General features: G+C 50.7%; 1 protein-coding gene across 1 annotated transcript in view; it reads left to right on the forward strand.

Annotated features, from left to right (window-relative positions):
* Gpi (glucose-6-phosphate isomerase) overlaps window positions 1–15,486 on the forward strand; it is a 28,492-nt gene extending 13,006 nt beyond the window's left edge. Inside the window, exons 7-18 of the mRNA XM_075984655.1 lie at window positions 159–230; window positions 1,075–1,119; window positions 3,127–3,180; window positions 9,639–9,699; window positions 10,049–10,092; window positions 10,205–10,357; window positions 11,341–11,470; window positions 11,624–11,700; window positions 13,875–14,003; window positions 14,754–14,829; window positions 14,942–15,008; window positions 15,093–15,486. Coding sequence (XP_075840770.1) covers window positions 159–230; window positions 1,075–1,119; window positions 3,127–3,180; window positions 9,639–9,699; window positions 10,049–10,092; window positions 10,205–10,357; window positions 11,341–11,470; window positions 11,624–11,700; window positions 13,875–14,003; window positions 14,754–14,829; window positions 14,942–15,008; window positions 15,093–15,228 — 1,044 coding nt within the window. The 3' untranslated portion in view covers window positions 15,229–15,486. The remainder of the gene's footprint in view (window positions 1–158; window positions 231–1,074; window positions 1,120–3,126; window positions 3,181–9,638; window positions 9,700–10,048; window positions 10,093–10,204; window positions 10,358–11,340; window positions 11,471–11,623; window positions 11,701–13,874; window positions 14,004–14,753; window positions 14,830–14,941; window positions 15,009–15,092) is intronic.
* The last annotated feature ends 4,031 nt before the right edge of the window (window positions 15,487–19,517 follow it).

Genomic DNA, 19,517 nt, shown 5'->3' on the forward strand with positions numbered 1-19,517 from the left:
TGTAGTCAGTGCACTGACGGTGTGTTTGCAGATGCCTATAGTCAGTGCACTGACGGTGTGTTTGCAGATGCCTATAGTCTTGCTGATTTGCTGAGCAGTCTCCAGTGTGGCCTTGCTGCCGACCCTAAACTGGGCTGACTGCTCACGATCTCTTGCAGACCTTCACCACCCAGGAGACCATCACTAATGCAGAGACAGCGAAGGAGTGGTTTCTCATGTCGGCCAAGGATGTGAGTGGGCAGTGGGGTGGGTGTCCTGCTGGTGGGGGGCGTGGTGTGTATTCAGAGTTCTCCCCAGATGAGGTTGGGGGGGGTGCAGTGCCAGTCCTATGGTCCTTCTCCTGTGTTCCCCTCCCTCCCTCCCTCAATAGCCCTCTCTCCTAAGGGTGGAAGCAGGAGTCAGCCTTTTTGACTTTTTTATTTATAGCTTTGTTTTTCTGTCCCAAGCACAAGCAGAACCTGCTCTAACCAGCCAAGAACCCCTTTTCTTTTTCATTCATTTTATTCATTTTCAATAGTTTCCATACTGTGACTGAAGATCCTTTCTTTTTTGTGGGGAAGGGGTTCGAGACATGGTTTCTCTGTAGCTTTGGAGCCTGTCCTGGACCTTGCTCTGTAGACCAGGCTGGCCTCCAACTCGGAGATTCTCCTGCCTCTGCCTCCTGAGTGCTGGGATTAAAGGTGTGCGCCACACCACTGCCCAGCCAGGGATGCTTTCTTTAAGTCCCTGGTCCTTTAGATCATCTCTGCTCCCAGGGACCACACCCATTTTACATCGGCGGAATCATTTACTCCTTGGCTGTGTATGGATGGGCAGGCTGGTCTGTGGACCTTAAACAACTTTTTTGTTGGTTTGTGCAGGAGCTTGCTGTGTAGTCCAGACAGCTCTTGAACTCCTGAGTGTTAGCATTGCAGTCATGTTCCACCAGTGTTCCTGCCCTCTTGACCTTGACCTTTTGTGGGTTCCTCAGGGTCTAAGTGAGAGAACAGTCAATCCCGGTAGGATCAGGCTTTCTCCACCCTTGGGTGGCCCCTCTGGCATGGGTTTGCTATAATGTGCTTCTGTCTCTTGTAGCCATCCGCAGTTGCAAAGCACTTTGTGGCCCTGTCTACGAACACAGTAAGTGTCCCTGTGGCGTCCTGCGTGCCCTCGTGGGGAAGCCCAGTTCCTGATTCAGGGCCGCATCATGGCTGGGTTGCTGCATAGGTGGCTCACTGAGAGTCAGTGGGATCCTGAGGTCCTCACCGGTCTCCCAGGCCAGACTGATACACATGAGCACCCCAGCCCTCGGCACCCTCAAACGTGTCTCTCCCCATATGTCTTCTCACTAAAGCTGTTAGGCCTGGTAAATTGATGTGCTTTTTGGTTTTTTGTTGCTTTTTTTTTTTTTTAAAAACTTATTTGATTTTATATGTATGAGTATTTTGCATGTATGTCTGCATTGCATGCATGCCAGGTGCCCACAGAGGTCAGAAAAAAGGCATGAGAACTATAGTTGGGGATGGTTGTGACCCACCCTACTGGGAATTGAACCTGGGTCCTCTATAAGAACAAGTGCTCTTAACCACTGAATCATCTTGCCAGCCCTCGGTGTAATTTTTTTTTTTTTTCCTGAGACACGGTTTCTCTGTGAAATAGTTTTGCTGTCCTGGAACTCACTATGTAGACCAGGGTGGCCTCGAACTCACAGAGATCTGCCTGCCTCTGCCTCTTGACTGCTGGAATTAAAGGTGTGAGCTCCCACTGCCAATGTTTTGGTTTTTCAAGACAAGGTGTCTCGGAGTAACAGCCCTAGCTGTCCTGGAACCAGCTATGTAGACCAGGCTGGCTTTGAACTCACAGAGATCCACCTGCCTCTGCCTCTTCAGTGCTGGGATTAAAGGCACGTACCACCGTCGCCTGTCTGTGTAATTTTTTATTGAGTGTGTGTCTGTACATGGGATGTATGTATGGTCACACACGTTACAGTGGAGATCAGAGGATAACTTGGGAGTGTCCTGCCTTTTCTGTGTGGGTTCTTGGGATCAGACTCAGATCTCCAGGCTTATACAGTCAGCCATCTTGCTAACCTTGGAGACGAACTTTTCTGACAGGGCTTGACTGGATGGCCTCACTCACAGAGCTCCACCTACCTCTGCTTCCTGAGAGCTGGGATTAATGTATCATTTGCTGCATTGCCCGGCATGACTTTTTTTATATGATTCATTTTATGGTTGATTATGTGTATTGTGTGTTTTGGGGGGCATGGATATGAGTGTGCATGACGTAAGGATGACCTCAAAGAGGGCTTTGGAACAGGACTTACAGTTGGTTATGAGCTGTGTTAAGAGCCAAGCTCAGGTCTAATGCTAAAGCAGTATGTGCTCCTGACTGCTGCCACAAGTCTCTCGGGCGCCCCCAGGTGTGGCCTTTTATTCCGGCCAAGGATTATGTGAGGTGGTGCTAATGGGATTAGAGCCAGCTCTGCTGGCTCACTGTTGATCTGGCCTTGAGCCTGTATGAGGTAGGGGACACTCAGCAAGGCTCTATGCTGTGGCACCTGCCGTGTGGCGGTGCAGTAGCTGGGAACCGCGAACCTCACATGGGTCCTTCTGACCATCCTTTGCCACTTCTCCTAACCACTTCAGCCTCCACTAGTGCCAAGAGGGCAGGGGACCAGGCAGATGTCTGAAGGCTGCTAACCAGCACCTTGTCTGACCTCAGCCTGCAGGGAGTGGATATCTCCTCTAAGGAGCTATGTGGGGCAGCCGGCTTTGGCTGCTGAGGGCCTCAGCACCTGAGAACAAGACTGGTCTCCTTAGGGAACCCTCAGGTGGCATCAGCTTCAAAGGGGAAAGGCTAGGTAGTGGTCCAGGCTTCATTGCCTAGCCTGGGGGATGGCCTCTGGGTCTGAGTTCCTGATGTTGAGGGCAGGGTGTGGGGGATGGTTCCCTGATGTCTCTGGTTCTTAGACACCAAGAGGCAGTGGTCTAGCGCAAGGCCCCTGGCGTGTTGGAGGTGAGCTGGCTTGGTGTCTGCCCCTCGCTGGGAAGAAAGAAGGTGGCGCCTGGCTGGCACCGTGTCTCGTCTCCTGCTCTTGTCTCTCTAACAGATGCTTCCTGACCTCTCTCCTTTTGTGCTTTCCAGACCAAAGTGAAGGAGTTCGGAATTGACCCTCAAAACATGTTCGAGTTCTGGGATGTAAGTAAGGCCCTTCCTGTGCTGTGTGCTTGGCGTGTCCTTAGCCGAGTCCTGGCCGTTGAGCCGACCGGAGGGCCTGTGAGGTCAGGTCAGCATTTCTTGAGCACTTGCTCCATGTCTTGTCACTTTGGGAAAGGCAGAGAGGCCCTCGGGAGGCTCCCAGCCCAGAGGGAGAAGCGATACTCTCCTGGGCGCCTTCCAGCAGCACCCACTGTGAGGTAACCAGAGCTACCTCTGCCCTCTTGATTAGCCGAGGTGAGTTATTCTCAGGCATGACCTTTCTCCAGGCTGTGGCAGCGGCAGTCTATAAAGGCCAAAGGGCAGCGCGAGGCAGGTCCTGGGACCTGGTAGTGTGGGGAGAGACCCACTGGAGACTGCAGGAGTGGGTGTCGGGGAGGTGTCAGGGAGGAGGCATTAGACCTGATCTAGGCACGCCAAGCCAGGGCAGCTTGCACAGCAAACTCCCACTTCAAACGGTAGAGCTGCATGCAGGTCACGCGGTAGGACTCACTGGGAGGCAGACTTGACTGGGAACTGGCCTGGCAGCTTGCCCACGCACAGCAGGCTGTGGGGAAGGCTGTGAAAGCCTGAGTGCAGGGCTCCTGTGGGTACAGAGGGTGCTCTGAGGGTGTGGTGGCTGTGGTCGGGCAGAGGCGCACTCTCTAACTCGTGTCCGGCGTCCACCTGAGAAGGTTCACTCTTTGGGACATCTCCCCGCCCTTTTCTTGGTGGCATCATTGGCCAGTGGGTATCTTTGTTTTGAAAGTTCTAAAACACCCTTTTCTTTGAATAAATAGAAGTTTGTGTTTAGTGCCTAGGATCTGCACATACTAAACCAGCTGCTACCACTGAGCTGCTGCCTGTCCCCATTCAAATGATTTTTGAGAGACAGGGTCTCTATGTAGCCAGTGCTAACTTGTAACTCACCATGTAGCTCAGGCTAGCCTTGAATTTGTGATCCTCTTGGCCTTAGCCTCCCAAGTGCTTAGATTATAGGCATGTGCAGCCACAGTTGGCCGAAGAGCTTTTGCCTACCCATCTCTAGGGGAGAATGAAGCTCCATGTCCCAGCCATCTACTGTGCATGGGTTACTCCTGTCTAGATGGGACCAGCTGTGCACCATCCTGGACACACATCCTGTGGTTCAGATGAGGCAACCTGCTTCACAGAGAATGTGCTAGCTGAGGCCCAAGTCGAACGCTGGCAGCAGGAAACTCTGAGATTGGCAGGTAGCATCTCTGTGTGGTCGAGTCTATTAGATGTGATCTCATGGCTGAGGTCTCAGGAGTTGGAATTGGACAAGTGTGTGATTGCCAGGCTAGACACATGGAGGTAGAACTGACTTGGTCGAGTATGGACATTGAAGCTAAAGGTGCAGGGGATGGAAACAGTCCAGGCCCTGGGTTCAGCCCCCAGGGATCACAGGAATTTGGAGGAAGGCAAAAGCAGATGGAGCTGAGTCTCCCAAACAGGCACCGAAGTGCTGCGATTGAAGCCAGGCCTGACTGTAATTAGGTGACCTTTAAACAGTTCTGGTAGTACTCAGGTAGGTGGGCTAGGCCGTCCATCCAGAAGGCACTGAAGCCAGACCCTTGCTTGTGTGTGCAGCAAGACTGGCAGGGGAGGTTGCTAAGAGACGGGTTTGTACGCCCTGGTCTCCCAGGTAAGGTACAGAAGAGGCAGCTGAGGTCAGGCCCAGGCTGGGATTCCAAGTCTGCTGGCCTTGGCCAAGCACAGTGGGAGTTTTTGTGTGACTTAGTCTGCAGAGCCGGCAGAGGTAGGTTGATGCGGTTAGTCTTTAAATCCTTCCTTGGGTCAGGCAAGTCGAGCAAAATAGGCAGAGGCCATCTGTCAGGTGAGACCTCAGAGGCAAAGAATTGGATGTTTGGGTTGCTGGGGAAACGAAGTAAGGTAAGGTGGGGGTACAGGTGTCTGAGTGGAAAACGGAGGAGGTATGATGTGAGTGGGTGTGGCATGGGTGAGTGGGTGTGGCGTGATGGGGTGCCTCTGTTTCCCGGGTGTGGTCATGCTCAATATGTGAAGCTTCACTTGGTAAGGTTGAATGTGGCCAGGCACAGCGATGTGGAGATCGGTTTCTTGGGTAAGGTCCATGGAGTGTTTACCTTGAATCTTTGGGTCTACCCTTCTGATGAGAGTGACATTAACACATGAGCGGACAGGGTTCTTCCGTGAGAGTCTGTGGAGCCCCAGGGTCGCAGAACTGGCTGTGTCGCTGAGACGGGTAGAGCTGGCCTGTCAGGTTGGATGCAGTGTGAGGACCAGGGTCAGGTAAGCGGACTTCGTTCATTAGGCACCGGATGAGGAGGATTCAGAATCAGGTAGACAGATGTGGGGCAAGGACTCAGGATCAGAACTGGCCGGTCGGGCATGGTCTGAAAAACCTAGAATCTCATATAGGTAAGTGGAGTTGGCCCATCTGCTGTGTGCTCCAACGTGCAGAGGTATGTTTTGCTGACCTTCCACATATGTCTGGTGAGTCGTGGTCAACATTCTGATAGATAGCCGTGACCCGCCAAGGACATTCTGAGAAGCCGGGATGCATACTGTACTCCTGGGCAGAGCTGGTCTCCTAGAACTCGCTCTGTAGACCAGGCTGACCTCGAACTCACAGAGCTCCGCCTGCCTCTGTCTCCCGAGTGCTGGGATTAAAGGCATGCGCTGATGCACCTGGCCTGACAGTTACAGGTTAGAAGTGTGGGAATTAAAGCTGAACGCAGGTAAGCGACCTTGGCTTATCATTTGTGTTCTGGAGGACCAGGGTCAGAGGCAGGCCGTTGGTCTGCCAGATGGAGACTGAGACCTGAGTTGAACACGGGTAGGTAGAGCTGGCCTTTTCTAGAGCTGGATTCAAAGGTCGGAGTTACACCTGGGCCTTTGTGGAGAAGCCAGAGAAGCATGGTCAAGGCTCGGAGTAGGGGCCATCCAGGTTTGAGAAGCTAGGGCCAGACTTGGGTAGAGATGGCCTGTCGGATATGCTCTGGAGAGGTGGGCTCAAATACTGGCAGGTGGAACTGGCCAGCTGTTGTCTGAAGATCGAAGGGCCCAGCACAGGTGGGTAGACCTGGCCAGGAAGTGAGATCAGGAAAGCCAACATCAGACTATGAGGAAGGAAATTTGGGGCTGGGGAGATGGCTCAGCGGTTAAGAGCACTTGCTGCTCTTCCAGAGGACCTGAGTTCAGTTCCCAGCACCCACATGGCTCACAACCATCTGTAATGAGATTTGGTGCCCTCCTGGCCTGCAGGTATACATGCAGACATAATCAATTAAATCTTTAAGTTAAAGATTTAATGGAACTTAAATGGAAACTTTGTCCCACTAAGAAGGAGCCTCCTTGAGCACAGGTGGACAGGTGGGCCCAGCATTGCCTGTGTCGGGAGTTCAGGTTGAACCTGGGTAGGTAGGGGTGAGTTGTTCTCAGAAGATTCCGTATAAGTATACCAGGTATAAGTATACCTGGTATAAGTATACCTGGTATAAGTATAAGTATACCAGGCCTACGGAGCCACGGCCCAGCTCATGCTGATTGGCGTGGCCTCTCAGGTCAGACACACAACACGGGCCTGTAAAGGAGACGAAGTGCTGTAGGCCTTGCAGGGCCTCTGCAAACCCTGATTTAAACCTGAGTAGATACGGTCCTCTCAGACGAAGTGCTGTAGGCCTTGCAGGGCCTCTGCAAACCCTGATTTAAACATGAGTAGATACGGTCCTCTCAGACGAAGTGCTGTAGGCCTTGCAGGGCATCTGCAAACCCTGATTTAAACATGAGTAGATACGGTCCTCTCAGCAAGGACTTTGAAACCAGAGATAGATATGCCTGGGGCCTACACTGAGGGAAGACAGGAAGGGAAGAAAGCAGCCAGTTATATAATGTGTGTGTAGGGTTCGGCCTAGAGGTGGGGTGCACCAAGCCAGCCCTGCTGCCTGACCACAGTCTGGGGATCTGTAACCAGGCCCAAGTGTATGATTTTGGCTTTGTCATTGTTGTGTGGTCTGAGTTGCCCTAGGGATACAAATGGGACAATTATGAGGGCTCAGAGGTTCGGGTCAGACCCTGCTTGGCATTGCGAGGCTCCCCAAGAAGTGAAATCTGACCTTGTTTCTCTGAGCCGAGGTCAGAAGCCAAACTTGTCAGTGTGAGGGCTGCTGACCACTAGTCACAATCTCAGAGCCCGTGTCTCACCTAACGGGCCTGCAGGATGGTTGCTGTTGCAAGGCTCTGCCTAAACCTGGATCCTTAAGTCTTTGCATTTCTCCTGTGTGAACTTCCTCGTCAGCCCTCTGCAGCCCGGGGTTTAACCTCAGGCTTCTTGGGGTTTCCTGTCTTCATGTGTGCCTCTCTCTCAGTCTGCTACCCCGCCACTCAGCTTTGTCGTTCTCACCCCCCTTCACCTGCACACTGCTGTGCTTCCTCCCAGCCTGTCTCCTCAGGCCTGCAGAAGACAGCTAATGCATGCATGGTCCAGCACCTCTCTTGTGCAGCTCGTGGGGTGCTAGTCCTGTGTCAGCCTGAGAGACCTAAGAAAGGAAGTTGCTCCTATGGTTTCCTGTGAGTTTTAATTCTCATGTAAAAGGCTGTTCCTGACACAGGACTCTGGTGTATGCTACTCTGGAATGCTTCTCTGGATGCCACGTGGTTATACTTCAGCTCCAGACTCTATATAAAAATTTTCTCTCGGGCTGGAGAGATGGCTCAGTGGTTAAGAGCGCTGACTGCTCTTCCAGAGGTCCTGAGTTCAATTCCCATCAACCCCATGGGTGATTCCCAACCATCTATAATGAGATCTGGTGCCCTCTATGGATCCTTTGGTGCCTGAGGCGATGGAATGGGTGCAGGTCTGAGTGTGTGAGGAGACATGGTAGGTGGGGGTTTAGTCACTGTCCTGTCTGGACAAAGGCTCTGAGTGTGTCAGTGACCAAGATGATATGGTAGGTACGGGCCCGAGATTCTGGATCTGTCAGCGTATGTGACGACAGGGTAGGTAGAGGTATGAGCTCTTCTGTGAGTATCTGAGGTTTGGGGTCTGTTGGTGACCAAAGAGACAGGGTAAATATGAAAATGAGGTGGGTCTGTCGATAACCTAGGAGACAGTAGATAGAGGTGAATTAGTGGGGCAGGGTAGGCACAGGTATGAGGTTCCGGGTCTGTCAGTGGCTGAGGAGAAAGGGTAGGCACAGGTATGAGGTTCTGGACTGCCGATATCTGAAGGGGCAGGGTATGTACAGGTATGAGGTTCTGGGTCTGTCAGTGCCTGAGGAGAAAGGGTAAGCTCAGGTATGGGGCTCTGGTCTCCCAGTTTCTGAGGAGACAGGATAAGCGCAGGTATGGGGCTCTGGTCTGCCAATTTCTGAGGAGACAGGATAAGCTCAGGTATGGGGCTCTGGTCTGCCTATTTCTGAGGAGACAGGACAAGCTCAGGTATGGGGCTCTGGTCTACCAATTTCTGAGGAGACAGGACAAGCTCAGGTATGGGGCTCTGGTCTGCCTATTTCTGAGGAGACAGGGTAAGTGCAGGTATGAGGTTCTGGTCTCCCAATTTCTGAGGAGAAAGGGTAGGTACAGGTATGGGGCTCTGGTCTACCAATTTCTGAGGAGACAGGATAAGCTCAGGTATGGGGCTCTGGTCTGCCTATTTCTGAGGAGACAGGGTAAGCGCAGGTATGAGGTTCTGGTCTCCCAGTTTCTGAGGAGAAAGGGTAGGTACAGGTATGGGGCTCTGGTCTACCAATTTCTGAGGAGATGAGGTGGGCACATGTTTATAGTTTAGGGTCCATCAGTGTCTGAGCAGGTGAGTTCAGCACAGGGATGAGTGTTTGGTCTGCCAGTATCCAAGGAGATAAGGATGACCCAGGTATGAGTCACTAAGTCCATCAGTGCCTGAGGCACTAAGGTAGGCCCAGGTATGAGGCTCTTAAGTTATGTCTGAGGCAGGTGTGCCCAGATAGGAGGGCTTGGTCTGCCAGTATCTGAGGAGATTGGGTTGGGACCAGGTTTGTATGTCAACATCTGAGGAAGCAGGTTTAGCACAGCCCTTTCTGTCAGCACTGAGAAAGTAGGGACTGGCACAGGTTGTGAAGTGTTGAGCAACAGGTATGAGGTCCTGGTTCTGCGCACACTCAGAAGGCAAAGACTGACACAGGTATGAGGCTGCCTGTCAGTGCCAAGGAGACAGGAGCTGACAGAGGTTTGAGGACTTGGGTCTGCTGAGAAGAAAAGGCCAGCCACGGTAACATCCCACATCCCTTGTATAGTCTGCGTCACTGGCCAGCATGGACAGTCACTAAAGCCTGGTTTGCTATCTGACTGGGCAGAGTTGACTTGGATCAAGCCCTCTCAGCTGTACCTGTGGGAAGAGTGACTTTCCAGGGACAGGCGTGGCAGGAGGGAGGGGGTAGGGTGTGCCCGCCCTCCTTCAATGCCATTTCCTTCTCTCCTAGTGGGTAGGCGGCCGCTACTCGCTGTGGTCAGCCATTGGACTTTCCATCGCTCTGCACGTGGGTATGTATCTGAGTCGCCTTCAGGAGGCAGTGTGAGGTTGAGGTGGCATCCCTGAATGCCTTGCTTACCTCATAGGCTTCCAGCCTCTCTGCTCCTACATAGAAACATTTATTCTTTTAGTTCTGGGAGAAAAAAGCCAGGGTTGGTGTTGTGCTCTGTGCCAGCTCTGAAGAGCAAGGCTTTCTGCAGGCCCCTCTTTCTCCCAGGCCGCCTTCTGGATCCACATTCAACATTTCCTAGTTCCAGAAAAAACCCGAAACAAAAACAAAAAAACTGTGACCAACTGCCAGGAAGACACAGGGTGGTCAAGACACGTGGTCACTTCTGTTTACGCTACTTTTGTTCACAGGTTTTGACCACTTCGAACAGCTGCTCTCTGGGGCTCACTGGATGGTGAGTGCAGAGTGGCCTGAAACATTATTGGTCCCGCTCCCTCCTTCCTTTCCCCATTTCCCTCCTCTTCCCGACAGCTGCTCAGCCCCTACCCACCTTATTGTTCTTTCAGGACCAGCACTTCCGCACGGCACCCCTGGATAACAATGCTCCTGTCCTGCTGGCTCTTCTGGGCATCTGGTATATCAACTGCTTTGGGTGTGAGACCCACGCCATGCTGCCATATGACCAGTATATGCACCGTTTTGCTGCCTACTTCCAGCAGGTACTAGCTGCCAGGCCATCCATAGAAATGTCTAGTGGCACGTTCCAGGGTCTCCCCTTGCCCTTGGGTATGTCCGTGGCACATCTCCACTCCTGGGTTCACAGCACATCTTGCTTACAAATCTATTCCTCCCATGTCATCAGCTGAAACGCACCACTGTGAGAGGTGCCCTGGCCAGACTCATCCTGTATTGGTTGTGGGCATGTGTCTTCCTCTTTGGCTCTTACATGTTGCTGTTCTGGGTGATGTTGTGAGCTGGGACCTCCACGACCTATACTGTGGCCCAACCTGGAGTCGTTGTTCACCTGGATATAGTCAATGACCAGAAACTACACCCAACCTCTCTGCATTTGTAAGCACATGCAACAAAAATCAGCACTCTTATGGGCCTCTGACGCTGTGTCCAGCCCTACTGTTTGGTCTGGGTACACCCACCTACTCACAGTCTCCTCTCTCCCCTTTTCTTTTAATGTGTGTTTGTATGTATCTTTATGACATGTGTGCATGGTGCCCATGGAGGCCAGAAGAAATTGATGGAATCCCTTGCAGCTAGAGTTACGTATGCTTGTGAACTGCCTGATGTGGGGGCTGGGAACTGAAATTGGGTCCTTTGGAAGAGCAGGAAATGCTCTTTAACTATTAAGCCATCTCCCAAGTCCCTTCATCATTATTCCTAAGGTGAACAAGGTTTGAACCTCTCAAATTGCGTGATTTTGAAAGATTTTCTGGATTAAGAGAACAGTGAGCCATTTTCCTGAGTTACCTCAGGCTATCTAGAGGAATAACAAATTTTGTTTTTAAAGAGAGTCTTCCTCCTCCTGATCCATCTTCTCCTGGTGGTCTAAGCCAGAAAGCTCAGGAGCCTGAGGACCCACATTTACAGGCTTCCCATATGAAACTGAGGCACCCCAGGAAGGATCCAGACACAGTTTATAAAAGGGGAATTTTGCAGGTAGAGGGTTGAGTTTCTGTCCTCATTCCAGGGCGACATGGAGTCCAATGGGAAGTATGTCACCAAGTCCGGTGTCCGGGTAGACCACCAGACAGGCCCCATTGTGTGGGGGGAGCCAGGGACCAATGGCCAACATGCATTCTACCAGCTTATCCACCAAGGTAGGGCCCGTTTGTCCTGGACAAGTGGGTGTGGTTCCTGGCCGGATGAGGCTGGGGTAGCAGGGACCTCCCTTTTCGGGCAGTACCTTCTATAGGCTGCTTGGATAGCTCCCATGGCTGAGGTTGTATGGATGACCACTGTGCCCTTAACAGGCACCAAGATGATACCCTGTGATTTCCTCATCCCCGTCCAGACCCAGCACCCCATACGGAAAGGTCTGCATCACAAGGTAAGAAGCCTGTCTGGGCCCTCCCCATCCTTCTCAGGCTCCTGAGACCGCCCTCCTGCAGCTTTGCCCTGCTCAGAGGTTAGCTTCAAATTTACTCTCTTAAAACACAGTCTGTTATCTCAGTTCCCAGAATCAGAAGCCCAGCAGCAGTCAGGGTTGGGTTCCTACCTCCTAAAAGGTGTTAACCTGTATTAGTTCCTTCCGTCTCTGCTACTGTTAAGAGGCCTCTAGACAAGAGCAACGCTGGGGGATGGAAGGGTTGTTTCAGCTTACAGGCTGCAGTCCATGACTGGAGGAAACCAGGGCGAGAGCTTGAAGCCGAAACCACTACGTGGAGCAGGCTTTTTCTTTTAGGCTACCAACCAGCTCCCAAGTCCTGACATGGAGACTTAGTTTTGAATGCTGGGCCAAGCTTAGGTTTGTTTCCTGCTAGCTCTTTTAACTTAAATTAAGCAGTTTCTCTTTATCTACCTTTTGCCTCTGGGCTTTTACCTTTCTTTCTTCTTTATGTCCTCCTTTCACTGCTTCTCTGTGTCTGACTGGCTGGTGTCTGCCTGCTTTCCTGCCCCGGGTGCATCCCTCCTTCTCTTCTCTTGTTTCCGTCCTCCCTCTAGCTTTCTCTTCCTCTTTATTCTCTTTCTGGCAGTTCAGTTCTTTATTAGACCAATCAGGTGCCTTAGGCAGGCAAGGTGAAACAAATGTAACCCATCTTTACATAATTAAACAGATGCAGCACAAACAAGTGTAACACATCTTTACATGTTAAACAAATGCAGCAGAGACAAATGTAACAAACCTTTACACAGCGACAGTCATATTCTGCAGCATGACAAATGTAACACATCTTTACCCAGTTAAATATTCCACAACAGGAAACTGCGGGTGAATGCTGTTTGATGACTTGCTCTCAGGTTCATGCCTAGCTAGTTTTCTCATCCAGTCCAGAGCCAGCTATCTAGGGACAGTCCTACCCACGGTGGGGTGGGCCTTCCTCCATCATTTCACAGTCATGAAAATCCCCCCAAGGCCAGTCTGATCTGGGCAGTGTCTCAGTTGAAACTCCTATCTTGGATGACTTTAGGCTATGTTGAGTTAACAGTTAGGGTACAGCCAGACTCTTCATTCAGGCTTCTGCAGAATCTCCCACTCTGTGGAGAACCAACATCTGGTTCCTTACTGGCAGCTAAGTGTCTTTGTTTATTATTTTGCAACAGGGTCATACAATACATCCCAGACTGGCCTTAAATCTCAGTCTCCTGGCTCCTGAGTGTGGGTATTCCAGGCATGTGCCAGCACATCCCAGGCTACACTTCTGTGATGCGGCACTGTTGACTTAATTCAACCAGAAAAGGGAGTGCTACTGGGTGGTGGCGGCGCGTTCCTTTAATCCCAGCACGTTGGCAGAGGCAGGTGGATCTCTGTGAGTTCAAGGCGAGCCTGGTCTACAGAGTGAGTTCCAGACTCCAAAGTGACAGAGGGAAACCCTGTCTTGAGGGAAAAAAAAAAAAAGGAAGAAAGAGAAAGAAAGAAAGAAAGAAAGAAAGAAAGAAAGAAAGAAAGAAAGAAAGAAAGAAAGAAAGAAAGAAAAGAAAGAAAGGGGGGTGTCAGTGCCTCTCCCTTTTTTGGTTTTGGTGTTTGTTTGTTTGTTTTGAGGCAGCATCTCTCTGTGTACCTCTGGCTGTCCTGGAATTCATTGTGTAGACCAGGCTGGCTCACAAAACTTCTCTCCTCTGCCTCCCTATTAAAGGCATATGCCACCTCCAGCTGGCACCTCTCTCTCTTAAAGTCTTAAAAGACAGTCATTAGCATGACACCTTGGCAAGGACTGAATATTGTGTTGGGAAGCTTGGCAAGGTGGCACACACCTGTGATCACAGCTATTCAGGAGGCCAAGATGCCACAGGAGGATCCCAGTTCAGGGCAGCCTGAGTAACTTGAGCAAAAACCTGTCTCAGATTTCAAGAAAGGATTGGCTCTTGGGGTCCGTCCCCAATTAATACCTCCCTTAAAAGGAAAAGGGCTAGTTAGCATTGTTCCCGGCCCTCTTGTTATCAGATGTGCCCTCCTTCCGCACCCCAACTGCACTCTGAGTGAGTGGACCATGTTGGAACTACCCCCACCTGAGAAGTGGACTCTGGCCGTACTGGCGACTGTAACTGTGTGTCTCTCTGCAGATCCTCCTGGCCAACTTCTTGGCCCAGACTGAGGCCCTGATGAAGGGAAAGTCACTCGAAGAGGCTAAGAAGGAACTCCAGGCTGCAGGAAAGAGCCCAGAGGACCTGGAGAAGCTCTTGCCACACAAGGTCAGCCTTGTTTGTGAACTTCAGCTTTCGGGTGACATGCAGGAGCTCTAGGGGTGGCATTGAGGGGCCAGGGTAGGGGCTCTTGGTATGATTTGGTTGTCCCACATAGGGGAGGGTCTGTTCTCCCAGATTTGATTTGGTTGTCCCACATAGGGGAGGGTCTGTTCTCCCAGATTTAATTGTCCCAACCTTTGGGGCAGTGTGACTTTCCTCTCAAAACCTTTTCTTCCCCCAGACACAATATGTTAGCAATGTTCTTTCTCCTCCCCCAACTCCTCCCAGACCCACCTACCCATCCAACTTCATATTCTTTTTCTTAAAAGAAGAAAAAAAAAAAGCCAACAGCAAAGCCTAAGAAGCAAATGAACAAAAAGACATGGAGCCTGCTTTGTATCGACCAGCAGTTCCTTGGTCTGCATCCTGGCCTGGAATGTGGTTGATAGACCCAGGGGTACTCTGTTGAATAAAACTGATGTTCCCAGTCACTAGCATTTGCAGATAGCTTCTTGGTTAGAGGTGTGACTTTGTGTCTACTTCTCCTGTGTGGGATTGTCACTAGGTTTGGACTTGTGCACCTTGTCACAGTCCACGTGAGTTTCTAACAGCTCTGTTGTGTCTGGAAGGCTCTCAGAGTCTTCCCAGCCCCTCTTGGGTGGAGCTCCCTGAGCCTTTGGAGGGTGTGCACAGATATCCCACTTAGGCCTGAGTCCTCCAGAGCCTCTCACTCTGCACGTGTCTTATTTCCTTCAGGTGTTTGAAGGAAATCGCCCAACCAATTCGATTGTGTTCACCAAGCTCACACCATTCATTCTGGGAGCCTTGATTGGTGAGTGGGGCGAGGATGGGACTGACAGGCTTGGTATCAGTTGGATGGGGAGGGAGGGAGGGAAGGAGGGAGGGCAGGCCCTCATGGACACCCGCCACTCCTTCCTCTGCAGCCATGTATGAACACAAGATCTTCGTTCAGGGCATCATCTGGGACATCAACAGCTTCGACCAGTGGGGGTGAGTTGCTCAGGAAGGGTCTGTTGTGTCCTTGGGTTGGCTCTGGAACTTGGCTCATTCTCCTCTTCCACCCTTCCCTGGCAGTGTGGAGCTGGGGAAACAGCTGGCCAAGAAAATCGAGCCTGAGCTGGAGGGCAGCTCTGCCGTGACCTCGCACGATTCCTCCACGAATGGGCTGATCAGCTTCATCAAGCAGCAGCGGGACATCAAAATAGAATAAAGTCAGCCACAGCCCTGTTGACGAGTCCTTGTCCCTCTTCACTGTATGCACTGCATGGTCCTGCCCCTCCCTGCCCAGAGCACACCTCCAGTCGTGAGCTTGGACTTCAAGGCTTTGGGGAGACTTGTGTGGAGTTGCCGTCTACCCACCCTGTTGAAGCAGGCTGAAGTGCTTTGATGCATCTGATCGTTCTCACCCATGTTAACATCCCATCTAGAATAAAGATGCTATAGAGGAGGCGTGCATTGAGCCTCTTAAGTTTCCTGAGGTGGTGCTTTGGCTGTCGGCTGTGGGAGACCTGGCTCGTGCCCTGGTTGGCTCTTGACTCAGTGGAGAACAGATCCACAGTGGAGGGGACAGGGATCTGCAGTGTAGTCGGAGGGCAACTTGGCCTCCAGTCTCATCTTCACCTTCCACTCCTCACCTTGGATTGGAGGCCTGGAAACCTTTCTGCCCACTGACTAGGTTTTTGTTTGCTTATTGTTTTGGTGTCAAAACCTGGGGATTCGAGGGTTTTTTCTAGGATTTATTTATTATGTATGCAGTGTTCTGCCTGCATGTGTGCCTTTTGCCCAGAAGAGGGCACCAGATCTCATCACAGGTGCTTGTGAGCCACCAAGTGTTTGCTGGGAATTGAACTCAGGTACTCTGGAACAGCAGTCAGTGCTCTTAACCTCTGAGCCATCTGTCCAGCCCCTCCCTGGGATAGACTCTCTTTAAATTATATATTTATTTAGTGTGTGAATGTATGCGCATGTGTGGAGGTCAGTGATCAACTTTCACCTGTCTGGGAATCGAACTCGGGTCATTCTGCTTGATACCAAGTTCCTTTAGTCACTGAGCCACCTCATCAGATTCAACTTGTAAAAACCTGTGTTTATGTCTGTGTGAGTGTACAAGTGAGTGCTGGTGCTGATGGAGGCCAGGACAGAGCATCAGATCCGCTGGAGATTCGCTGATTCGTTGTGAGCCGCCCAGACGGAGTGCTGAGAGCAGAACTCGGGCCTCTGCAAGAGCAACAAGTGCTCTTTTGACTGCGGAGGCATCGCTTAAAGCCCTCAAGATAGTTTTAGCTGGGCATTACTGTCACATCCTGGCTGTCTGGCGAGTCTTTGGTGTGGGATTGACTTAACAGTCAAATCACTTCATGTTATTGTGGGCCAGTGAATAAGAACACTTGGCACATGTTTGATCATCCGAATGCAATCCGTGAAACCCATATAAACGTGGAAGTAGTGAACTGACCCCGAAATTGTCCTCTGACCTCTACATGTGCTGGCATGCACCTCTATCCCCAACCCAACATACACCCAGTAATGAGATTATTAAATGGTACCGCAGCGTATTTGAGGCTAGCCTTTGCTGGTGAACAAGTTCTGGGTTTGTCTGGCTGAACAGTGCAAACCTGTCTCAAAAAACAGGGTGATAGTTAGGAGGGTCTCAGATGTAGCTCGGTGACTTGGGTCCATTCTATCCTGTGCACATACAGATATGACTTGTGATGAGGTAAACGGGTTCTGGACGTTCAGGGGAGGCCAGTCACTGCTGGAGGATGGCTTGTGTGGTTTGGGTTTCAATTTTCCCAAGGTTGGGGTAGTAAGGGTTTCCTGTCCAGCAGGTGGCGCTATTGGAAAGTGGTAGAAGCAGAAGGTGGGGCTTGGAGAACACTGCCTCCCAGGGGGAGAGGATACTGAAAAGGCTGGAGTCGGGGAGGGTGGCAGCAGATCAGAGCCCTGATGGAGACCAGACCTTAGTTTTACTTCACTAGAATGGGACAGAGCTGATCAAGCAGGTCTCATGAAAAACCACAACTTACAGGTGACAATCTGCAAGCACCCCCACAAGCCCTTCTGCTGGATCAGCAGGCCCCAAAGCCCTTCTGCTAGCTCAGCAGATGCCCCCAGACTTCTGCAGGCTAAAGATAGCTTTCCCCACCCTGCTGTTGGGAGGTCCCTAACCGCTAGGACCTTCCACCAATCAGACCCCATTCTAATCTTTCCTCCACCAATCAGCCCCAGATTAATCCCCCCTCTCTGGAATTCCCCTAACTCCACTTAAAGGGAGCTTGTGACCTTCTTTGGGGTCGCTCTATTGCCACCTCAACATTAAAATCAGTAAAACACTCTTGTTATTGCATGCGTGGTTGTTGGTCTACTTGGGGTTTTTTCTTCTTGGACCCTAACAGTGACTTGAAGAGATTTTGCTGCTAACTTCTTTCTCTGCATCCTGGCTGCCACCTTTGATGGTCCCACACTGCCATAGTGTTCTCCAAGCAGTGGAACCCACATGTGCTACTCGGCTTATCCATTCCGGTCACGAACCATCATTGAGAGAAATCCTAGTAGGAACCATAGAGGAATTGCTTGCTGGCCTGCTCCATCCCACAAGGGGCTTGGGCTCCCTGCTTCAGTTATAAAGCAAGGCAGTCACAGGTAGCACCAACCCCCCTGATGTACGCAATTCCTAGCCTGAGGCTTCCTGTAGATGGTTCTACACTATGCTAAATGAACAGCGCTGACCAGCATACCATAGTCTGAAATGCACGAGCCAAAGAAAAGTCAACTTCGTTAAGTTGGTTTTTCACAGTAATAAAAAACAAATATTGGGCTGGCCAGAACCAGAATTTTGTCTGTCTGTTACATGGATTTCAAAAATACCCCTTGTTTGGTTTAAGAAAAGCCACTCTGCTGACACAACTCCAATTAGACCAGATTAGACCAAATTAAAATGCCCGTGTTTAATAAATGCTGCACTCTGGTGGCGGGGAGCATGGCGAGGGAGAGAGACAAAGGGGAGGACCCACACAAACCCCAAAAACCATGCATTCCTTTCTCCAGCCTAAATAGCTCATGGGAGTGGTTCTGACCCCGGGGGAGAAGGTCAACACTTGGCAGACTGGGAGTTGGAGTCCGGACCTGGGCAACTCCCAGGTCAGGGGCTTCCAATCATCCCAGACTTCTTGGACACAGGGGTGTTAGAGGACTGGGGTGATGCCCCCAACTTAAATATTACACCCCTTGAGATCTGAGAGATGGCTCAGTGGTTTAGACCACATACTGCTCTTGCAGAGGACCCAATCTCTGTTCCAGCTACCACAGGGGATCTAAGGCCTTCAAGCATTTCCACTCACACGCACAGATGGACATAGCTACACATTCACACAAATTACAAATTTATATAATTATATATTTTAAATTTTTATATATAAAAATTTATATATCTCTAAAATCAGCACACACACACACACACTACACCTTGGGAAATGCTAGGTGGGATAAAACACCGACCAAGCCATCCAAATTTGCAGATTCAACCTGAAGTGAGCATCACTGTCGGTCAGACTTCACAGAGCCTTTTGCTGGACTCTAGCATCCAAACACCGAGAAGGAGTCGCCCCCAGGGACCACCTCACACACCACAGCTGATGCAAAAGCATGAGGATTTTATTAATTCTGTCATGACAGGGTCCCCCAGCATTCGGGAAGCCGAGGGATCTTGAATAGCTGGTACAGTCTACTTTTAAAGGGGCCACAGAAGCAAGGGGGGGTTGTTCTTTGACTATTCTGATTGGCTTATTTGAAAGGGCTATTACCAATAATTGACTGGAGAGCTGTTGCCAGGTCAGATGAGGTAAGAGGTCATTTTGACCCCATTTCCCAGGGGACTGAATCAAAACATACGTATATGGGTAATTGTTCAGGAACTGAGTACGTGCGAGTGTAGCTGTTAGGTCCTTGGTTCCCAGGGGAGGAGGGGAAGCACTATGGCACAGAGGCTGAGAGGATTCAGAATTGTCAAAAATGGCTTCAGGATTGTCTTAAAGTCTTACACTTTAAGTCTGCCATGTTAGTAGAGTGCTAAGCCAAGACTGACCAAAGGAGTGAGCTAATTTCATCTCCAGCCTCTGGACGGGCTGAGGCCAATCCTTGTGAGGCTGGCGGTGTGTCCTCCGTTCAGATGCAAAATCACTTCCCCAGCATTGTATAAGTCTTAAAATACACCACAGGCTCTGGGGGAGTTTTTTTGTTGTTTGTTTTTCCTGGTAGTCTCATCACCAAGGCTGGCCTGAGTTTCACTATGAAGTCCAAGAGTGCTGGGATTGCAGGCGTGAGTCACCCTTACCTGGCAAAGCATGTTTTTCAAGTGTGTTTATTGATGTGTCATTTAACTATAACAAAATCATCATTGGAATTTTTTTCACGTACACCATGTGCGTTCCTGGTACCCACAGATCCTCTCCAACTGGAGTTGTGAGCAGTTGAGATCCACATGTGTGCATGTTCGAAATC

The sequence above is a fragment of the Microtus pennsylvanicus genome, chromosome 1, assembly GCF_037038515.1.
Source record: "Microtus pennsylvanicus isolate mMicPen1 chromosome 1, mMicPen1.hap1, whole genome shotgun sequence".
Classification (NCBI taxonomy): domain Eukaryota; kingdom Metazoa; phylum Chordata; class Mammalia; order Rodentia; family Cricetidae; genus Microtus; species Microtus pennsylvanicus.